General features: G+C 35.0%; 2 protein-coding genes, 1 non-coding gene and 1 pseudogene across 4 annotated transcripts; 1 reads left to right on the forward strand and 3 right to left on the reverse strand.

Moving 5' to 3' along the window:
• Positions 1 to 527: 527 nt before the first annotated feature.
• LOC130970714 (probable disease resistance RPP8-like protein 2) lies at positions 528 to 4,041 on the reverse strand (annotated as a pseudogene).
• A 1,495-nt stretch (positions 4,042 to 5,536) lies between these two features.
• On the reverse strand, positions 5,537 to 9,061 carry LOC130970275 (disease resistance protein RPP13-like). Of its 2 annotated transcripts, XM_057896302.1 has the most exons (2): positions 7,919 to 9,061; positions 5,538 to 7,699 (listed from the first exon to the last, which is right to left on the reverse strand). In XM_057896302.1, exons 1-2 carry the CDS (start codon positions 8,850 to 8,852, stop codon positions 6,024 to 6,026), a joined length of 2,610 nt encoding a protein of 869 aa, XP_057752285.1. In that variant the 5' UTR covers positions 8,853 to 9,061; the 3' UTR covers positions 5,538 to 6,023. The 2 variants fall into 2 exon arrangements, with proteins under 2 accessions (XP_057752284.1, XP_057752285.1); XM_057896301.1 differs by having other exon boundaries at positions 5,537 to 9,061.
• Positions 9,062 to 11,652: 2,591 nt separating this feature from the next.
• LOC130972391 (small nucleolar RNA snoR117) lies at positions 11,653 to 11,736 on the reverse strand. Its single transcript, XR_009083571.1, has one exon. It is a non-coding gene; the product is annotated as a small nucleolar RNA snoR117 (small nucleolar RNA).
• A 579-nt stretch (positions 11,737 to 12,315) lies between these two features.
• LOC130969930 (origin of replication complex subunit 3) lies at positions 12,316 to 21,188 on the forward strand. Its single transcript, XM_057895853.1, has 17 exons — positions 12,316 to 12,409; positions 13,293 to 13,505; positions 13,648 to 13,822; positions 13,924 to 14,093; positions 14,190 to 14,320; positions 14,557 to 14,830; positions 14,939 to 15,013; positions 15,709 to 15,776; positions 15,862 to 15,952; positions 16,212 to 16,420; positions 16,919 to 16,988; positions 17,125 to 17,210; positions 17,807 to 17,896; positions 18,757 to 18,832; positions 19,393 to 19,520; positions 19,802 to 19,975; positions 20,767 to 21,188. The coding sequence occupies exons 1-17, from the start codon at positions 12,329 to 12,331 to the stop codon at positions 20,870 to 20,872; spliced, it is 2,217 nt and encodes a 738-aa protein (XP_057751836.1). The 5' UTR covers positions 12,316 to 12,328; the 3' UTR covers positions 20,873 to 21,188.
• Positions 21,189 to 22,442: the final 1,254 nt, after the last annotated feature.

A 22,442-nucleotide genomic window follows, 5' to 3' on the forward strand; every position in this document is an offset into this window, starting at 1 on the left:
AAGGACTGTTTTTACTTCATAGTTTATCTGCAACAATACTATCACAAAGTTTAGCTGAATGATGATGCTTGCAAGCATTAACATTAACCTAACTTAAATCTTCCCATGCCGGAGTGAGAGCGATTGCATAAATTTAGAAGACATAGAAATTGATATTGAGAAGGGAGTCGAAGAGACCAGAGAGCTGTTTGGCGGGATCCCTCATTTTCCAAACAAATATATAAAACCATTAATGTGCTTCTATCAATCATTTTAAGCTTTTCAAAGAGATTATTCTAATGACAAGTATTGGAGCTTTTATGAGTATAAATTTTGACTTTCTTGCAATAGAGCATATACTAGAAATAAAATCATCTATATATATTTTCGGTGCTGTATTCTATTGACTAGTGATATGACTACAAGGGAAAAAAACAAGGGAGATTTTATCGTTGGTTTTAATATGCAGTAGAAGTGCAGAGAATACTCAAGCCATTATCAAAAGAAAAAGTGATAAGCAAAAGCACCAAAACCAGATGGAACAGCGATGATATGATATATTAACACAAATAACTCCAATTGACTCACAAGTCACAACTGGTGCCGTTGTCAAGCCTGAAAACATTAGCATGACTCTGCTAATGAAACTGAATAGCAATACTTGTCCAGAAGAATAATGATTCGGTGGTGATAAAGTATGAAGAACTTAGAGTACATATATTTTGAGCAAACTTAACAACTCTAGTCTCTAAGATTGCGTTTGTTTTCAAGAACAGGACAGAACAAGACACTGATGAACAGAGACACAAAATTGTGTATTTTTGTATTTTATTTGGTGATAAACTAGAACAAATTATGAAAATTCAATTTATTCTCATTTTTTTTTCATTCAAAAAATTTGAGATGAAAAATATAACAATAAAAAATATAATTATGAAAAATTAACAAAAATAATGAAAGAAAAAATAAAAAATAAGTTGTGTCCCTTGTTAGTGTCTCCGTATCCTTCCTGTCAGGATGATGAACACAAAATACGTCTCTGAACACATTGTCTCTGTCCATGTCTCCTCTGCCAAACACGATTTTGTGTGTCAGTGTCCCTGTCTCAGTGTCCTGTAAACAAACGCAGCCTAAATTCTATAGTTGAAATTATTCGATTATGAGCTCACATCCATCCTTCATTTCCAAATTTGCTAACGCATCAGACAATGCTTGGGAGGGTTTCACAACTTTTACTTGTCTCAGGGAAGTCAAAGACCACAGTTCATCTGGGAGATCGTCCAATCTTTTACAGCATTCGATAAGCAGAGTTTGAAGGCATGGCATTGCACCATTGCCTAATTTCCAGTTATCAGGCACTCCATCTCAAAAACATGGAGCTGTGGGAAACTGTTTGCAGTGCAATTAATATCAAAGAGAATATCAAATGTAAATGATCCATACAATCTCAAACGTCTAAGTCTAGTAAGATTACCAATGGCATTCATCCCATCATCATTCATGAAGCTAATGCCTGTCAACCTTAATTTTGTAATGCATGGAGGAAATGCAATATCACACGTTGCAATGTCCAAAGCTCTGAGAACTTTTAATGTGCTCAGATTTGACAACTGCTGCAGGCTCTGTAACAATTCAATTGGCTTGACCCCGACGTGCCATTCCATGTGCTCGTAGTTTAAGGGCGGGCGCCATGCATTCTTCCATTTAATGGAAATTTGTAACTTGTTTAGATGAATTAAACGTTGTAGGCTTGACAACAACTCATGCACATTATTTTTCTGGACTGAGGATATGTGCAAACCCAACTTTCGTAGCTTGGGAAAACTTCCTTTCTCTAACATGTGTGCAATCTGCCTATTGAATTTAATGTAGTACATGCTTTCAAGTTTCAAGATTCCACATAACTTGATCACCTGCTTTTGAACGATGGTAGCCATGTAGGATGATGCTTCCATTAGTATTCAAATGCCTAAGTTGTTTCATGTTCCATAATCCACTGGGCAAATATGTTGAAAATATCACCTCAAAAAAACTGTATATGTCCAAAGTTTGTAAATTTTGAAGTGTGCATATAGAATCCGGAACCTTGAAGGAATCACTTTCTGAGCGTATTCTTAAATACCTTAAATGGATAAATAAGCCCAAGTTGGAAGGGACTTTGCGGACACAGTTTTCTCCAAGATCTAATACCCGAACCAATTTGAACAATTTAAAGAGCCATTTCATCTCACTGGGAGTAAACACATACCTTGTTGGGTCCAGGCAAAACAAAGATCGAACACGAGTGGTCATTGTTGGTTGAAGAAACATACCGATGCATGCCACATTGGATAGAAAGCCTGCGAGGTTTTGATCTCTCCAAAATGTTATTATTTGTGCAAACCTCAAAAAGCTTGTCCTCTTTGCTCTCACATATGCAAAGATCTCGAAGAAGATCATGGACGCGACATGCCTTCACATCTCCATTAACATTCACTCGCGATGCTTGAACCAGGCTACGATCAATGAGCTCACACAAGTAATCTTCAGCAACATCCTCTGCATTTCTGGTCCCAGTTTGTTGAATAAATCCCTCAGCCACCCATTTTTGCAGCAATGACCTTACAGGTATCTCAAAATCTTCAGGGTAGATCCCGAAATACAGAAAGCACGGCTTTAGTCTTGTAGGCAAGTTGTCGTAGCTGAGTTTGAGTACAATGTCCTTGACTTGGGTCTTATCTTGAGTAAGAAACCAGTTGACATGTCCCACAACTTTGGACCATTCCTTGTGTGACTTCCCCTTGTTTGCAAGTAACCCTGCCAAAACAACAATGGAGAGTGGCAAACCACCACAACTTTTGACCATTTGTTTTCCAAGATGCTCTATATCAGAAGGACATTCTTCTCCTCGAAACACTTTTCTGGAAAAGAGTTCCCAACTTTCATCATCGCCCAGGAATTGAAGGTAATAAGGAGGATATGGACTTGTATGGGATGCCACCTCTTTCAAACGGCTAGTAATTAATATTTTACTACCATTATTGTCGTTTGGAAAAGCATCTTGTATCTCATCCCAATCTTGAGTCTTCCAGAGGTCATCAAGGACTACCAGATACCTTTTCATGGTCAAGAAATCTCGCACCTTGAGCTTTAGCTCATCCACATCCAAGCTAGAGAGATCACCTGGTTTCTCTGTTCCCTTTTGTTTCTTTCCCTTCTTTTTCCTCCCATGCTCGTGTTCAAGGTTAGGCATCAAAGACTTGATAAGGCTAATCAAGAGGTCCTTAACTCTGCAGTCATTTGACACATAAACCCATGTACGACATTTGAAATATGGCTTCAACTCACCGCTGTTATAGACCTTCCGGGCAAGGGTGGTTTTGCCCAAGCCACCCATGCCGATGATGGAGACAACATTGCTTTGGGAACTCTCTTCCTTAAGCAGCTGGATGACTGCCTTGGATTCACGAACAAAACCAACTACATCATGTTCTTCCACAATTCTTCTCTTCTTGTGCATCAACAGAACCCTCTCCTCCTCTTCTCTTGTTGACGTCGATGATCCACTTTCTTGTGGGACGACATCGGTGAGCTTGATCTTGTTGTCTCTTATATCATTGACAGTGGCTTTAATGCTGTCTATTTTCTCAGCCACATCATGGAGCAACTTTGCATGCTCAAGACCATGAAGCATCCTCCCCAGCTTGGTTCTACGCTTGTGTATAGCCACGTTGACAACAAAGGTGTCGATGACATCCTCAGCTTCATGTGCAACATCTCTGATCTGGCGAAGAACTTCTTTCTCTATTCCTTTCTTGGTTTTTCCTTCAGAGGTTTGGAGATGCTCGTTCATCATGTTGAGCACACTTTGAAGGGATCTAACCCTGTCATCCACGCCACAGAGCAGACTGGCTTCGCGTGCTAGCAATTGGGACAAGTTATCAAGGACAAAGGAAATCACAGTATCTGCCATTATAAACAGATGGATTTGTGGTTAGAAATTGAACTGATGATGCTCAATGTAGGAAACTGATATTTGATGTTTGTTGAGGACATAAGAGTGTTAAGATTGGAGTTGGGAGAAACAATAATGCATTCGATAATTATTTTAGGACAGCTGTTTGTGTCTTTTGTAAAGTTGCATAGTTGGATTCTTTGTCTTCTCCTCATTGACTCTGCGTCAACCATACAAAACGTTAAGGTGTATTATTGCATCTTCTAAAAAAGATGTTGTTTCCAATTTATTTACTACAGTACTACATATTTTATTGTCTCTTCTTTTTGCCTCTGAGATTTACTATTTTTCTATTAATTTCTTTAACCACACACTCTACAACGATAACCTGCAGTAGTTTGAAGTGTACACAAATGTACAGTTGAACTCTTGTGTACACTTCATTACTATTTCTTTATAAAGAAAGATTGATTTGTTTAAATTGACATAACAGGAGTAGGATAATGCCACTTACTTTTCAAATAGCCACGGTATATTTGTGTATAAATATATTTATTATTTAATTATGTTTAATGTGTATTTTATATAGGTGGCTAATTTAGTAATTATTTTTTGTATACATGTAATATTTCAAAAAAACTTTGGCAGAGCCTAGTAGTAGTGAATATTTGTGATTTTACATTTCTAAATGCTTGAATAATGTATGCATGTTGATAAATTCTAATTAATATATACTCGAAGAAAAATACATAACTTATATTATATATCATGTATGTCCTATCATTTTAAAGCTTCACTGCATCTACATGTTTGAGTACATGCCATTGTCAGTATCAATGTTAATATCGATTTTATTTCTTCACAGGTTGAACATAGCTTAGCCCAAAAATGCCTTACTCTGAATTCATAGAGATAAATGAGAATACCCAACTTGAGATGACATGGAGCACACACATGCAGCAAGAGTTCTTTGGTCCGTTCATAATAATTCCCTGAATCAGTTGACATCATAACCATGAAGATATCTGTTATTTTTTTAATGAAAACTACTCGTAGGACTATGGATGAGAAGTAGCAATGTCACAAATCTATGCTACAACCATAGTTAATTATAGTGAAACCTTATTATGGAATAGGTCGTGACATTTATCAAGCGGACAAGTACAAACAAATGATTATTTGTCACAAATATTAAATTCAGACAGTAAAATTAAACTTTTTGTAGTCACGTTATCATGTTGAATAAATTCACAGTCTTCATATATAAGAATATTATTATAATATGCTGAAATTATTAAAACAGAGGTCCCATTTCAATTTAACAAGTCACAAGTGTGTACAAATACTTGTAGATTTCTGTAACAAAATAGAAAGGATGCAATGAAGTTAGCTTTTGGCTACCCCATAGCACTCCCATTATTATTTGGAACAATTGAAGTTTAATAACAATACTGGTGCTTGTCCTAAATGGCTGAGAAGATTAAATGCATGAAGAATTTATAATACATATAATACATTTATAATATGGGTGTGTGTGGTTCAAGTATTATTTTGTTACTCAAATTCCACTTTCATGGGAAGCAAATATAGCCAGGGAGAAGGTGGGAATTCAAATGATGATATTTTGATTCCCTAAAATCAAACTTGTTTAGAAATAGCTTTTCAAATTTTGAACCAAACATGGGAATATGATATTTCCATTTTAAAATTCCTAGGAATTATTTATAATTCCCCCAACCACACACACCCATATTTTTATTCAAAATCTCAACAAGCTCTAATTACTTTCTGATTATGAGCACACATCCCTCTGTTTTACCAAAGACCATAGATCATTTCAAAGACAGGTCGACATCTCACATCTATCAACAGGCAGCCTTTGAAGGCATGGTGCACCAAAGAAAAACTTATACTAGTAATACATTAAAATTGAACTCTTGATTTTCAAAATTAAAATCACAAAGTTGAAAGAAGTACATCAAACCTATGATTTTCAGTGGATGAAATGTTCCAAGAATTTATAATACATATATTATTGATTCAAACACACACCCCCACAAAAAAAAAAAAGAGTAAAAGAAAAGTGATTCAAACACAACAATCTCTAGTTCTAAATTCCATAGAAATAGGAATTACCCTCTCTGATTATGAGCTCACACCCATCCTTCATTTCAATATCTTTTAGTTTGAGAGACAATGCTTCAGAGGGTCGCAAAACATGCACTTGTCTCAGGGCAATCAAAGACCACAATTCATTTGGGAGATCATCCAACTGTCGACAAAAATCGATCAGCAAGTACTGAAGGTATGGCATTGCAGCCTTGGCTAATTTCCAGTTATGAACTTTCAACTTTTTCATCTCGAACACTTGCAGCTGTGGGAATCCATTACTTGCAGAACAATTAATCTCAAAGGAATCATTTGAAGAATATCCCCCATATAATCTCAAAATTCGAAGTCTAGTGAGACTTCCCATGGCATTCATCCCATCCTCATTCATGCAAGTGATGCCTGACAGAGTTAGCTTTGTAATGCATGGAGGAAATGCAACAGGACATGTTGGAAGGTCCCAAGCATTGATAATTTTCAATGAACTCAGACTAGTTAACTGTTGCAGGCTTTGTAACAGTTCATGTGGCTTGCATCCAATGTGCCATTCCATGTGGTTTCTTGCGGATGAATGCACTTCTGACTTCTTCCATTCAAAGGAAACTCGTAACTTATTCAGATGACTTAATTGTTGTAGGATTGGCAACAGTGTGTGCAGTTCCCCCTTCTTGCCTGAGGAGATTAGCAAACCCAACTTTTGAAGCTTTGGAAAGCTTCCTTTCTCAAATAGATATGCTACTTGCCTATTGAGTGCAATGGAAGAAATGGTTTGAAGATTCCACATAACTTCAGCGACTGCTCTTGAATGATGGTTGCCACGTAGCAATATGGGCCTAATTGTATGCAAGTGCCTTAGTTGTTTTAGTTTCCATAGTTCATTGGGGAAAGAAATCAAGACAACCATCCTACAAGGCCCTGCTATGTCCAGTGTCTGTAGATTCTGAAGCATGCATATAGAATTTGGAATGATGTGGGTATGTTGCGAGTATATTCTTAGATACCTTAAATGGATAAATAAACTCAAATTAGAAGGGACCTTTAGACAATGGTTGCTGCCCAAATCTAATACTCGAACAGATTTGAAGGATTTGAAAAGCCGTTTCCAGTTGCTTGGAGTAAAATGATAGTCTTGGTTAAAGCAAAACATAGAACGTACAACTGAATGGTCATTGTTGCTTGAAGAAACATAGTGAGGCACATTGCAATGAAGAGATAGCCTGTGAGGTTGTCTTCTTGCCAAAATGTTATTATCCATGCAAATTTCAAATAGCTTGTCTTCTTTGCTCTCAGAAATGCACAGATCTCGAAGAAGATCATGGATGCGACATGTTTTGACACCTCCACTAAAACTCTTGATTTGTGCTACTTGAACCAAACTACGTTCAATGAGCTCATACAAATAATCTTCAGCAACTTCCTCAGGATATCTGGTCCCAGATTGTTGTATAAATCCCTCAGCAACCCATAGTTCAAGCAGTTGCCTAACAGGTATCTCATAGTCTTCAGGGAAGATCCCAAGATACAGGAAACATGGTTTTAATCTTCTGGGCAAGTTGTCGTAACTGAGTTTGAGTACGATGTCCTTGACTTGGGATTCATCTTGAGTGAGATACCAGTTAACATGTCCTACCACTTTGGACCATTCTCGGTATGACTTCTCCTTATGTGCAAGAAGCCCTGCCAAAACAACAAGGGAAAGTGGCAAACCATGACAACTTTTGACTATTTGTTTGCCTAGATCCTCTAGATCAAATGGGAGCTCTTCTCCACGAAAAACTCTCTTGGAGAAGAGTTCCCAACTTTCTTCATCAGTAAGTAATTGAAGATAGAAAGGAGGATCTTGACTAGTGTGGATAGCCACCTCTTTCAAACGACTTGTAATTAGTATTTTACTACCATTATTATTGTTTGGAAAAGCATCTTGTACCTCATCCCAATCTTGAGCTTTCCACAAGTCATCAAGGACTAGTAGATACCTCTTCTTCTTCAAGCAGTCCTGCACTATTTGCTTCAGTTCATCCTCGCTTAAAGTATTAAGGTCTCTTGGTTTCTCTTTTCTCTTTTTCTTTTTTCCCTTCTTTTTGCTACTACACTCATATTCGGGGTTGGGCATCAAACAATTGAGAATGCCAAGTAGAAGATCGTTAACTCTACAATCATTTGAAACATAAACCCATGCACGACAATTGAAATATGCCTTCACCTCATCGCTGTTATAGACCTTTCGAGCAAGGGTGGTTTTGCCCAACCCACCCATACCAATGATGGAGACAACATTGCTCCTTGATCCCTTTTCACTAAGGAGCTGGATAACTGTCTTGGATTCCCGGACGAAACCAACTACATCATGTTCCTCCACATCTCTTCTCCTCTTGTGCAGCAACTGAATCCTCTCCTCATCTTCTCTTGTCGACGATGATTCACTTTCTTGTTGGAAGACATCATACTTGATCTTGTTCTCACGTATATCACTAAGAGTGGCTTTTATGGTTTCTATTTTCTCAGCAACATCATGAAGCAGCTTTGTGTGGGAAACACCATGGAACATTCTCCCTAGGTTGGATCTCCTCTTGTGCATGGCCACGTTGGCAACGAAGATGTCGATGACATCCTCAGCTTCCTGAGCAGCATCTCTGATTTGGTTGGCAACTACTTGCTCCATTTCTTTCTTGTTCCTCTTCCCTTCGAAGCTTTTGAGGAGCACGTTTATAATTTCGAGCTCACTGTGGAGGGATCTGATTCTACCTTCCAAACCACATAGTAGCTTGGCTTCAGTTGCCAGCAGCTGGGACAAGTTTTCTAGAAGGAAGGAAACCACACCATCTGCCATCACAGGGTTGTTGCGGGTCTAAGTAGAATATTGAGCTTAAAACTTATGATTTAATGAAGGGAAAGTGATGGTAGGTGATTGATGAGCATTGATTCATTAAAGCATCTACTCCTTCTTTAAATTTCTTATGTGGTTAGATTAGAGCTGGAAGGATCATAGGAAAGAAGCACACTCAATAATTCAAGACGACTTTTGGAGTCAAGAGAATAGTAAAGTTCAGTTGCATCTTCCACTAAATTTCTAAGACAAATACTTTACTATATTCACACTTTTTTAATATTTAACTATTGTGGTTGGTGTTTTGTCTTGTTTTAGTCATTGACTCTGAGTCAACATAACAGTTTCATTGCACCTTCAATGGAAAACAAAACGAGAGATACACAAAAAACACAGCCTTTAGAGTCAAACGAAAAGCACTGCTGTTATTTTCACAATGGTAAGTGGAAACTTCATTTTCTGTTACAAACAGATGACAAATTAAAGAATAATTATTTTGATAAAACATGAAGCTGAATATTACCTAAAATGGGAAACAATGAAAATGAGTCTCATACTTAATTTGATCCTCCCAGTGAGGCCATTCACAGCTCAAACCCGAGTCTGGCTAAGTGACATTGAACTAGTTTATTATATACAGACATAACAATACAGAGTTCTAAAATAGCAATAGTGGGAATTTGAGAACTTACAAGTTACAAAAGGTTGGTGCTACAGTTCCTGTTCCTGTTCCTTTACTAATAATAATAATAATAATAATAATAAATACACATTCTTGTTAATTGTCACTCTATAACCAACATTTTCCTTTACTAGAAAGTAGAAACTCCTATATTGTTATGTTATATTATCTTTTTTAATATATATTATTTTAAAGTTATTTTCAAAACAAATTATCTTTTTTGTTCATAATGAATAAAGGATAATGAAAAAGAGGATAATTTAGACAAATTACATAAGAGGAGAGTGAGGAAAGACATTAATTTTGGGAGTGACAATATCACTCTCCAATCATTTCACCTCCACTAATCTTACTCATGTAAATATGTAATCATGTTTTTATTTTAACGCCTTTCAGCTACACTCCCATGAATGCAACACAGAACTCAAGGTGCTGCTTCTTATTCAATGGCAAAAATACATAAACAAACCCAAAGCAGGGACAGACAGAAATCAATCTTTGTAAGAACAACCCTTTTATGTGGATTGTGTCTGCACTTGGATTGCAAAGCCCAATGGATAATAAATTGGTAGAATTGTAGATTTTAGTTTGGAGACTAAATTCTGTTAGAAACAAAAAAAGGATAAAGGAACGCAGAAGTCTCCCAATTCTGTAAGCACCAATGGCAATGTTTTACAACTCACAAGCATGGATGATTGGTGAATGATGAGGAATCTGCATTGCTTCATCATGTGACCAAATGATATTCTGAATTTTATTAAGTACAAGAGAGGGGTTTCAAGTGCCCTATTGCATTTGCTTGTATTAAGCGTTATTGTATACCTTAACTAATTTTGAGTCTTTTAGGTAACGTTGAAAATTGAAATATGCACTATAAGGGATGAAGGTTAAATGCTAGCTCTACTTAACTAATTAAGTTGTAAAAGGTGTAACTGCATTCAGAGATTCAATATTATTGTGTAGATCAGTATTATTGTGTAAGCTAATAATACATACATCCAGAGATTCAATTCCTTTCCCTATATTCAGTTTCCATTCTCTTTCTTTCCCTATATTCAGTTTCCATTCTCTTTTTTCTCTGTCTTTCTTGAAACTCAAGTCATCAAAGATAACTTCCATTCATGCACTAGCAAAAGTTGAACTAATTGGTACTTGATTGCCTTATCTCTGATTAGAAGTAAAGTTTATTCTGTCAGTAGAGTACATGAAAGAGTTTAAAGTCGACAAAAGTATACACACACAATTACACACAATTGTAAATATCAAAAGAACCAGCTAGAACCAGTGCATTGCTATCGCCCATCAGATTCAGATTACTTCATAGTTGCTGTCATGAGGCATGCTCATATTCATAACATTATAATTTATAGTTCATTTTAATAGTTTAAATATTCCAGCATTGATAAGTGTATCACTAATTCAAGCAGTTACGCCAATCAGGTCAGCTAGTTGTGGTATATTAACGTCATCTGATAAAAAAATTTCCCAAAGTATTTAAAAAAAGAGTGAATACCCATCTAACTTCCGAAATGACATCGAGGCCCCAAAAAAACACCAAATTCAGCCCCTAATTTTTTTTTAAGATTGATTAGATCTATGCAAAAAAACAACTTCAATTTTTTTAGGCACATGGACCTCGTTATCCTTTCAAAATAATTATCAGGGCCGGATTATTTTTTTTATTAAAGACCTTATTGTCTTTTGAGGTAATTATCATTTATCAAGACTATTTTGGGTTCTTTTGGGTTTTATTCATAAAAGGAAAGACATGAGCTTTCCAAACAAAAGGTCCTAGTTTTGATGATTTATTTTCGAAAGAGACAGTGGATTTGGAAAGTGTAGGAACATCAAAATGCGCTTAAGCCTGAAGAGAGACCAATGCAATATTATGAGCACCAAATCATTATCGGCAACGTACAGCACTGATAAAGCTACGGAATAAGGCCAATCAGAGACTCTAATTTGTTGCCTTCTTAGATCCTAAAGCTGCTGATAAAAACTTCAATACATAATAAACAAATAAAAATCCGATTTTTTTTTCACTTGCTGATAATTAAAAACTGGTCGAAATCACACCGGAAAACTAAAAATTCTTTAAATTGATAGCTGAGAAGGTAACGGTGGCCTCAGATCTGAAAGGATTGGTGTATCGATCAGAGAAAGAAATCTCAGATGGTACGGACAAATTGATATGCATCACAGGCCAAAGGTTAAACCATCAAGAGATAAAAAAACAAAAATCAGAAAATTCGAAAAGCGAAAAACGGTAGTAAGAGGAAACTAAGCATCAGATTTATCTATTCGGAGAGAAGGCATAGCATAGCATCCGCAGCGAAAATGTAAACTTCAGAGTTCAGAGTAACCATTTCATTTAAATGCGAGTGTGCCCGACTGCCAGTTAAATAGGCAACCCTGAAACAAAACCCTAAACCCTAATTTTTCTTGGGAGAGACAGGGAAGTTTCAAAGCCCGAAAGTTCCAAAATCAAAGTTTTGGGCTTAGGCTGCGTAACGATTCCCAGAAATACACACACAAAAAGAGTTCAGCCCATCCAAAAATTAATATGGAATGGGCCCATATTGTTATAGGCCGAATGTGAATGAGAACGTCGATTTGTATTTCCCGCATATACTCCTCTGATTTTCCCGCCATAACAGCGCAGTGAGCCAGTGAGGTTACTCACTTCACTTGCTTTTGTTGGCTTGGCACATTACCCCCCCCCCTCTCTCTCTCTCTCTCTCTCTCTCTCTCTCTCTCTCTCTCTCTCTCAATCGAGCATATTTCACAGCTTAATCGAATGGCTCCTTCTTCTTCTCCGATTGTTACTGATTCACTGGATCCATCAACACCTACCGAAACTCTTGACAACGATCTTCAGGTTCTCTTCGCCTTTCTCCAATTTTCCACCCCTCTCTCTCTCTCTCTCTCTCTATCTATCTTTCTTTCTCTCTCTCTCTCTATCTATCTCTCTCTCTCTCTCTCTCTCTCTCTCTCTCTCTCTCTCTCTCTCTCTCTCTCTCTCTCTATTATACTAGTTTTGAATGTAGCATTGCGGTAAATACTAAATAGCTTGTGATACTCCTTAGTCCTTTCCTAAATTCTTCGTTAGTTTCCAGCTCTGATTGATGCTTAATATAATCGCGCACCGATCTTGATGCTTGTGATAGGTCTTTCTTAACTTCGTTTATTTCCAGCTCCGAACGATGCTTACTATAACATACGCACCGATCTTCCAGACGAATAACGCGTGCTTTTATTTTATTTTTAAAATCTTATTGATCTTCATTCTAATTGCTTTGAATAGTTATAGGCGACTGATTATAATATATACTGTGGAAATAAAATCGTTTATTTTGCAATTTAAAGTTTTAAACTAAATTTTTTTGTTTCATTTTGGAGCGTCTGTTAATGATTTGACTAATTTCAAACAAACGACAAATGCGATATAAGTGATATTGCAGTAATCGCTTGATAATTTATTGGTACTTCATAACGAGTGAATAATATGTAATTTGGCCTTCAAAAGGATATTTCCGACATTGCTGTGTTCTATCAACTGCAGATGAGCAATTTCCCGTGCTTTATTTGTAATTTCCGTAAAGGCTATAGATTAATTTTCATCACAATATGCGGAGAAGATAGAAGAGAACAAATGTCATATGTAGTATTTGATTTTTGTCTTAGTTTGATTTTAGTTATACCTCCAAGCTACTACTAAAGGAGTACTGATTTTAATTCTATTTTGTGTACGTTTTTGATAGCCATTCTTTGTTCTTCTCAAACCTTCATCCCGAAGAAAAGATAGATCATCAACAGGACAAGGTAAACTGCGAAAAAGAAATGAGCTGTCTTCGCCGCAGAACACAAAGAAACAGGAAGGAAGTGTGAACGAAGAATGTGACTACCATTTGTTTAAGCCGCTACAAATTGAAGCATTTAACAGTGTTTGGTCAAGAATCGAGTCCACCATTAAGGTTCTTATTTATCTTTTTCCATTTTCCTTGTGTCTTGTGGCTTGTTTTTCTCTATGCTCGAGTAGGGAGATTTTGGAGGTATTTTTAACTTTTAACTCTTTTCCCTTGAATGATCTAATATGAAAATATTGATTCCATTTAGGATGTTTTGAGAGATCTCAATTCTAGTGCGTTTAAAGACATACAACGATGGATTCTGGAGTGCTTCAATGCTGCTAGATTGCATGGAGAACCTAATATCACAGAAGCAACTCGATCCTTTCCTATTCTGAGTAATGCTACTCCTGGTCAACTGTCCACTGCATTGGTTATTACCAGTAAGTTTAGGCATTATCCTTTTTGGTAAATCCCATGAATGCTATGATTCTTGGTAACTCTGTCTAACTAAACAGATGTTCATCAAATCTATGATCGACAGGAAATATAGAATTTGTTGATGATATATTGACCTTTGAAGAGCTCGGTCATTTCTTGAAATCCCATGGATGCCATGTAGCCAAGCTTTCTTCAGTGGATTTTTCAATTAAAAACGGAATTGCTGGTTGCTTAAAAGCTTTATTGCGAGAGTTTCCACTGGGTGAAATTGATGTGGGTTTTTACCTATACGTACTAGTGCATTATTGAATTAATTTTATCTACTCGTACCTTCAATTTTACTATTTCCTTAATATTGATGTTGAGCAGTCAGCTGATATTTCAATCTTAGCATCATGGTATAGAGAACAAGACAACAACAATAAACCACTAGTGCTTATCATTAGTGATTTGGAAAGGTGTTGCGGATCTGTCTTAACGGAATTTGTCCTGATGTTGAGGTATAAGCGTCTTCTAAAAGTATATTTCCATGTAAATTGATAATGTGATTTATGTTTGTACATCTACTTAGATTAACTAAGCTGGGGCTTCACTTTGCATGTGTCTATTGTCGATAAACATGGGATATATACTTTGTAAAATCTTTTTTATTAAATTTTTTTTTTTTTGTATAAGGAGGAGCATTCACATGTATAATATGATATTGCCTTATGTATGCTTCCTCTTTTTCCACTAGCGAATGGGTTGTCAAGTTACCAGTCATCTTAATAATTGGAGTTGCAACGACAGTAGATGCCCTAAGAAATGCTCTGCCATCTTGTGCTCTCCAATGCTTATATTCCTCCAAGTTTATGATTGGAACACCAGATGAGAGAATGGATACAATTGTTGAGGCTGTTCTTGTGAAACATAGCACTACATTTAATATTGGTCATAAAGTGGCACTCTTTCTAAGAAATTACTTCATCAACCAAGATGGGACATTAACATCTTTTATAAGAGCTTTGAAGGTTCACAATCCAGTTTTTTCGTTTCCTGTTATTTGTATCTCAAAGATATACCGTGATTTGGACTATGACTGTGCCTTCCGCACTTAATATCTTTTGATTATATCTCAGTTAGCATGTTTGTTACATTTCTCCATGGAACCGGTCTCTCTCATACATGGGCATATGCTGGAAGAAGACCAAAAGGTCTGTCTTATACTCTTCAGGTTATGTTTTTCTTGTTAAGATTAATTGATTATTGTTTTGTTTACAATTTTTTATTTTTCTAGGAGGTAATCTTGTGAAAATTCATTTGACATTATACATCTAGTTTCTATGTTGAGTGGTTTTGCTGATCATTGTTCTCTACATCAGAAAATTAGAAATCTAGAAGATTGTGTGAAGATATAGTTCCTCAAACATTAAAGGAGTTCTAATCATGCATAAATCAAATATAACTAACTAGTGGTTAGAATTGAATCTTTAACATTTTTAGTAATTTTCATTTTTTTTAATTATAATAGATAAACTGAATGTAGTTGTCATCAAGAAGAATCTGCAACTGATAATTTGATATGCACCTGTTTCCAAGACATTGCATATGTTGACCAATTAATTGTATAAAAGCTCTATAAATCTTTAAATAAGGGAGAAGTTAGCAGCTGCAAACCAATCTTGGGAAAACCGAGTGTGTACCTGAGCACATGCGTATGTTACTTTTTGCTAAATTAGCTTCTTTGTGGATTAAATAAAATAGTAACATGAGTCACAGGAGAATCATTTCATCTTATGTTCATATGTTCTGTTGATATGAATCTTACCTAAACTGTTTGCTCACTATTTTTTAATTGTTAGCATTTTTTTATTATTATTTCAATGTTTGGTAAAAAATGGACTCTCAGGATTGGATATCTGCATTGTCACCTGAGATTTTGTTGAAATACATGGATGAATTTCCATCATATGATAGGTATTGCTCTTCACAAATTTTCTTGTTTTAATTATATTTGCTTAACGGAGATGACAAGTTCACCCTTCAACTAAAACTTATCAAGGAGTCAAATTGCTAGTCAAGCTGGAAAGAGCATTGCCCAGGGTTTGTCAGATTTGATGACAGAGAAAAAGCTATGGAGCACCGCAGTTCTTGTAAGATTTTAATAATCCATTCTTATGATAAATTCCCTTGCTTTCGAAACTTATGACTCCCCTTTTCATGGTGGAAATTCTATTTCACTTTCTATATAAGTAGGTCTATTGCATTACTAGTTAAATTCATCTGCCGATAATAAAATAGAAATATTAAGCACTCATTTTAACATGCCATGTTGAGATTTGCCTACCCTACTTCATAATAGTTAATGTGGTAAAGTTGGAATTCATGATACTAATTTTTCTTTGTGCTCAGTGCCTATGTGAAGCTGGAAAATATAGCAAAGTGCGACTGCTGGATTTGTTTTGCGAAGTGCTCAATCCAGATTTGTACCCGCATAGAGATTCTGTTTGTCACATCAGGAATGAAAAAGATCAAGGGTTGTCTTCAACAAATGGCCACAGTCAACAATACTCTTCCGTTCAAACCGGTGGTTTGATTCGCCAAATAGTTCGCAAAGTGAGGTACATTGAAATATGATGTTTATTTTCTTTCAAGTACCGAGAAAGTTTCTTGATGCAATACTATTTGCCATTAAGATAATGTATTTTAGCAGTAAAGCAAGGTGGATATATAGAGAAGCCATGAAATCTGTTTTGTTTCTGAAGTCAAAGATGACATCTAAAGCATATAGCTGCCTCCTTATATTGTTAAACTTTACCTTGATATTACAAGTTCAATCGAATGCTGGAATCTAGTATGAAATAAAATCGAAAACCATGCCACTGTAAATTTGTATTATGAGAATGGGATACCAAATAGTGGCTCTAGCAAAACACAATTTGATCACTGAAATTGAGTTGTAATTTTCCTTATTTATTTTCTATTGAAACTATTCAAGTGGAACTTTCCATTATCCTGTTAACCAAAGCAAATCCGTTGATTCAGCAATTTCAATTTTCAAAGAGACTAATTTTTGTTTATTTCAAATATCTGTAGACTTCTGACCGAACATTATGCAGGGATCTCCCTACAGGAGCGCTTGGTCAACTAATAAAGAGGTGGGAAAAACTTACCGCAGATATTTCCGAGGTATGCTCAACTAGTCTTTACTGTGTACAACTTTCTTCTGTTTCATTCATTCTACCTATTCCTTATTGTGGTCATATTAAAAATTGATTCCTTGTGAAAGCTCATAATCGTTAAATAATGATTTGATTTCTTACAGATTCATGATAAATTGAAAACGTTTCAATCTTCAGTAAGATGTGAAGAAAGAAGGAGTCCACGCAAGAGTTCCAAGGACATATCCAAGTAATATTCTAATTCTTTCTTATTTCTAGTGATTTACTTAAAACAGATCTTAGTTTAATTGTTGAGATTGTTTACTGGGCATGGGGCTTGTCACTTAAGGAAAAAATAAGCGAAGTTGGGATTTCTTGGCAAAGGAGGTTGATTCTTCATTATTATACTGGTCTGTTTGATTGAGAACTGAGAGAGACCAATTGTCTGGGTCCTTTTGTTGGGGTCCCAAAAAGCTTGGATGCCTTCCCCACAAGATTGCACTGTTTGAACTAATGTTGGACTTAACCTAAACAAGGGAAAGCGGGCCTAGTTATAGAATAGTGAACAAATGAATATCAAATTAAAGATTCTACAAACATTTAAGTTTAAAAAATGATTAACTAACGGATATGATTGTGATGTACTTCATGCTTTGAGGGCAAAACTCACCTTCATGTAATATAGGAAAGCTTTTAGCTTGTTTCTGGTTGGATTTTGTGAGCTTGCTTTTTGTTGTGGTTGTCAAATCAAGACTCCTTGTCTGATGCCTATAACAATTCCTTATAATGATGTATGCTGGTTTCTTTGCTTTGTTTTCTTAATTGAGGCTAACTATTTTTATTCAGGAGATATGGATCGAAAACTTCATTAGACACCGACAATGAGTTGACAATGTTGAACTTGCAAGCTGTTGCATTTATAGATTGCTTAGTTAGGTAAGGTTTTGTATTCTGTTTCCTTTCATATTTAGATAGATTGATTGTGGTAAGCATGATGCCAGTGTTTTATAGTGAATTTGGGCTTGTTTAGAAAGATTATTTTTTTAGCGATTCTTTTTTTCTTTAAAAGTACTTTTATTTTATCAATTATATTTGGATATAACAATATAAAAATAATGTTCTATAAATTGTTGGCTCAATAAATGGGTTTGCATGCATTGTCTGTGTCCCTGTCTATTTCTCCTAAGCAAATAAAACTGAAACAGGACAATAGATTGATCAGTTTTTTCTCATTATGGTCAGGGGACTATAGGTGTGAGCGCAGCTTTTCTATGATTGATATTCAAAGTTCATCATCTTAATATTTAAGATAGACTTGAAGGTTAATATGTATAACTAGTTGGTGAACTGAATAAGCACCAATACTCCAGCATTAAATTTGATTGAGATGTAAGCACCAGAAGTGCTGATCTCTCACCCTCTCATTTTCAGAAAACATTATTAGGTATATTATCTACTGTGTTCCTCTTTTCTATTCTTCTTTTACACACAACAGTGCCAAGTAACGTTGATAAAACTCGATCCATTCCCACCTTCAATTGATATGAATTTTGATGATATGATTTTATATGACAACAAATGCTAATTCAGTTGTACAGGTTATGAATGCATCTCTCAAGTCATGTATTGTGCTGTGTGTAATAATTGATATCCCTGTGGTTTTGTTTCATCCTTGTGTTATACACAATAATGGACTATGTCGCAGGTCCTAAATGATGTTTATTTTTAGTGAAAATGAATAGCACTCTTTTATTGCTGGCTAAGTGTTGTCACTGATTAACCTTTTCGTGCAACAGAAATTATATGAGGCCAATCGAATGCATGCCTTTTCATGAAATTTCCTGCTTCAAGAATGTTGAGAAGCTTCAAGTGGTAAGAGATTTAGGGTTTTCCTCCTTGTCCCCTGCCCCAAATTTATAAAAAAAAAACTCAGTGCATGCCTTCCATATAGAGAGGATGCAGTCGCAACTTATTGTCATGTCTAACATTAATCATAGACACTGCCAGGTCAAAAGCATACTAAATCTTCAGACAATGGGTACTTGACAAACATTTCATTTATCTTCCAAAGAGTTGATCACCAAAGCTTGACTCTGTCCATGCTCGTGATTCTTGAGCTACCATTGGTTTAGATTCCGGTGTTCAAGTCCCTGACTAAATTTCATTTTTGTTGAGGATTTTTTATGATGAGGCATGGAGCTACAGATTTCTGTTGTAACTCTTCGGAAATGGGCTTTTTGGTGCATATTTTTTTTTCATATAAACTATGAATCACTAAATAAGATTTCATTCCCCTACACGTTATATCACTCATAGAGTTACTATAATTCAATTGCATCAACCGCGTCGCATAAAGTTAATACACCTACCGAAAGTCATGTATGATTAAGTTTGTTCCTCTACACTTTTAATTTACTTTTTGCTTATCGTAGGTTTTGATTGGAGATCCAAGAAGAAGAATTCAAGCTGATCTGTTGGATTCACATAAGATTTTAAGGTGCAGTTGCTGTAACAAAACTGGCAATGCCCTATTGCCATCAAGACAGGATTCCTCAATTCTGTAAGTCTATCTAGTGACTTATTAATTTAGTATAGCATGCCCTAGCTTGAAAATGAAGTAATCTCCCCCGATTATAAATATTCATATGCCCCAACCGAAAAAGTGAATCTTTGTTTTATATTTGACCAACCCTATTCATTATTCATATACCATGATCAGTACTTGAGGGTTGACATTTATTAACGTGTTTCACCTTACATATGATGTAATCTTGGTTGTGAACAGTAGTATGCCACAACCACAGGGGAGTTTCTAAACTGAAATTTTAGAAAATTGTACAGGTATTCCCTGGCTCAAGAGCATGGAGATCTTATCAATCTTCACGATTGGTTCCAGTCTTTTAGAACAATTCTTCACCAAACAAATAAACGGAAACCAAAGTCAAAGCAGTCACCCCAGCCAAAGAAGAGAAAAGATACAGCTGGATCTGGAGACCAAAATGAAGCATCAATCCAGTATCCTTTATGTTCCCCATTTTACATTGTTTCTTTCACATAGCAAGATATGATGCTGAGAATGCATTGGTAGGTTATCCCTACATGACAAGGGGCCATTTTGCATCTCACTCAACTATGATATCTTCATATTTTTTTTCTTTTTTTCACTTTCCTCCTAATTTTTCATTAGTGGCTGGGGAACAATGTTATAAAATGAATATACTAGCTTTCTACAAGCTATTTTCTTCGATAACATCCCCGAGTTCTTCCAACATTACTTTCTTCCAAATAGAAAATTTCAGTTAGATTTGATTATCATAGTCAACCCTGATAACTAAAGCGGTAGAACTACTGAGTATCTTATTTAACCATGCCTAAAGTTAGCCTTGATTGCCGCATGTTTATTTTGCTAGTTAATGTGCTATCATATTCAATATTTCTCTAGAATTATGGGATGCATGGCTCATGCGTTTTAGATTATTGCAGTCCCGATGTGTTTTTCTCAATCAGGTCCGAAAACGTTAATCACACTGCAGAACCATAGTATGAAATCTTTTAGGGTGAATATATTTATTTTCAGCAGATTTCTCTCATGAACATGCTTAAGAGACAAATCTTAGGCTGAAAAAAACCTGCTGTAACGAGTTGCTCTTCTTTAAATGCATCTAAATTGAAGTTCAACTCTGGAATTTGATATTCGTGTTGTATTTTGTATAGGCATATTTGCTATTCCATCATTATTGCTGTAATTGCGAAGCATTTTGTTGAGGTTGCCATGTTGGTTTCAATCCTTAACCTTGTGTTGCCAGAGCACGCTTTTGCAGAGCAGTTACAGAAATGCAGATCACCGGACTGCTTAGAATGCCAAGCAAGCGGCGCCCAGATTTTGTACAAAGAGTAGCATTTGGACTTTGAAGGACGTTTGATGCCCGGTAAAAACTTAGTGCAATTAAATTTACGTAAAATTGATAATTGAGAGCTGCCAGATGAAAAATTAATCAAATTATTTAACGATTCTGTGCTTTCAATTTCACGTGAGATTTACTGCAGCTAAGTTTTCACCTTAATGCTTTTTGTCATTTCCTAATTCTCTTATTCCAGTGTAATTATAATTTTATTTTCTTAAATTATTTACTTCCTCATACTCCGGTCAGCTCTTCGATTAATTGATGCATCTCATCCAACACAAAGGATTTTGAAGGTAAGGCCAAAAGGAACAACTGTGATTTTTAGGGCCGAGTAATATATCTTATAAAGTAGTATGAATTTAACTAATTCAAAAATAACACTTTATCAGTAATTTTCTTATTGATTTATGGTTATATTTTTTAATCTCACTAATAAGAAACATTTTTAAAATATTTCAATTAATGTTATATAAAAATTAGATGTAAATTTTTCAAGTTTACAAGAATTAAATATATTGAAAAAATTGAAACTTACTTTTATCTTCTTAATACTCTCAGAATAACGTTAATTAATACTTTATTTTTAAGTATAAATATATTACTTCATGGTAGAAGTAGCATTGATACTTGTGCATGTTTCATTTTGAGATTATAGTACAGAAATCTAAAGTTGGAATAATCCTTCTCAATAAGAGAATGTAAGGTCAAATGAATGAATTGTTTCTAAGTGAACTTTAAAAAAAATAACTTTTTTTGTAATTTTTTAAAAGATTTTTTATAAAAAAAAGTAATTTAATATATATATATATATATATATATATATATATATATATATATATATATATATATATATATAGATTTTGCAATTTTTTATATAGAATTATAAATTATGAAGTCAATTGATATTCAATGATATTATGTGAAATTGTTATGAAAATACTTATATTGATTTCCGTTAACTTATAAATGATTGAAGTAGAATTTTCTTTGATGATAAAAAAATGTTTAGTGAAGTAAAAATTATGGGTCAAGCCTTGTTTGAATGTCGATAAATTATTTTGTATTTACTTGTCAGATCAATTATCAGTTTAAATCTAAGTTATTTATCAATACCAAATAAAAAAAATGCTGACTCTATATTTATTGAAAATTCTACTTAACTATAAATTATTAAATTGACTGAATTAACTTTTAATATATAATTATTATTATATTTTAAAGGTAAACATTTTCTATTTAAACAAATATTTTAATATATATAAACTATAGATTGAAAGAATTAACTAATTATAAAATCAAAACTTCTTGATTATCACCCATTGGGCAAAGTCTAAATCTAAGTTAAAAAGTAAAAGCTGATTGAAATCAAATCCGATTCTTTTTAGTAACTTTTTCATAACCTGATACATATGTCAATTTCCAGGCATTTGTTAACTAACTCATTCGGGAAACTCAGGCGGGCCTATGGCTTAAAAACAAAAAACATATGATCACGATTATGTCAATAATAATGACAACGACAATTATAACAGTGAATAGTATTTGACCGTTCCCGACATCCAAGGTTAAATTTAAAA

This window comes from Arachis stenosperma, chromosome 3 (assembly GCF_014773155.1).
Source record: "Arachis stenosperma cultivar V10309 chromosome 3, arast.V10309.gnm1.PFL2, whole genome shotgun sequence".
NCBI classification, from domain to species: Eukaryota; Viridiplantae; Streptophyta; class Magnoliopsida; order Fabales; family Fabaceae; genus Arachis; species Arachis stenosperma.

Bases quoted from the DNA above. Each gene is read 5' to 3' on its own strand.
- LOC130970275 (XM_057896301.1), bottom strand. From the start codon at position 8,852: ATGGCAGATGGTGTGGTTTCCTTCCTTCTAGAAAACTTGTCCCAGCTG.
- LOC130969930 (XM_057895853.1), top strand. From the start codon at position 12,329: ATGGCTCCTTCTTCTTCTCCGATTGTTACTGATTCACTGGATCCATCA. The intron at 13,823-13,923 runs GTAAGTTTAGGC...TATGATCGACAG, and splicing joins CACTGCATTGGTTATTACCA to GAAATATAGAATTTGTTGAT. The intron at 16,421-16,918 runs GTACATTGAAAT...AACATTATGCAG, and splicing joins CAAATAGTTCGCAAAGTGAG to GGATCTCCCTACAGGAGCGC.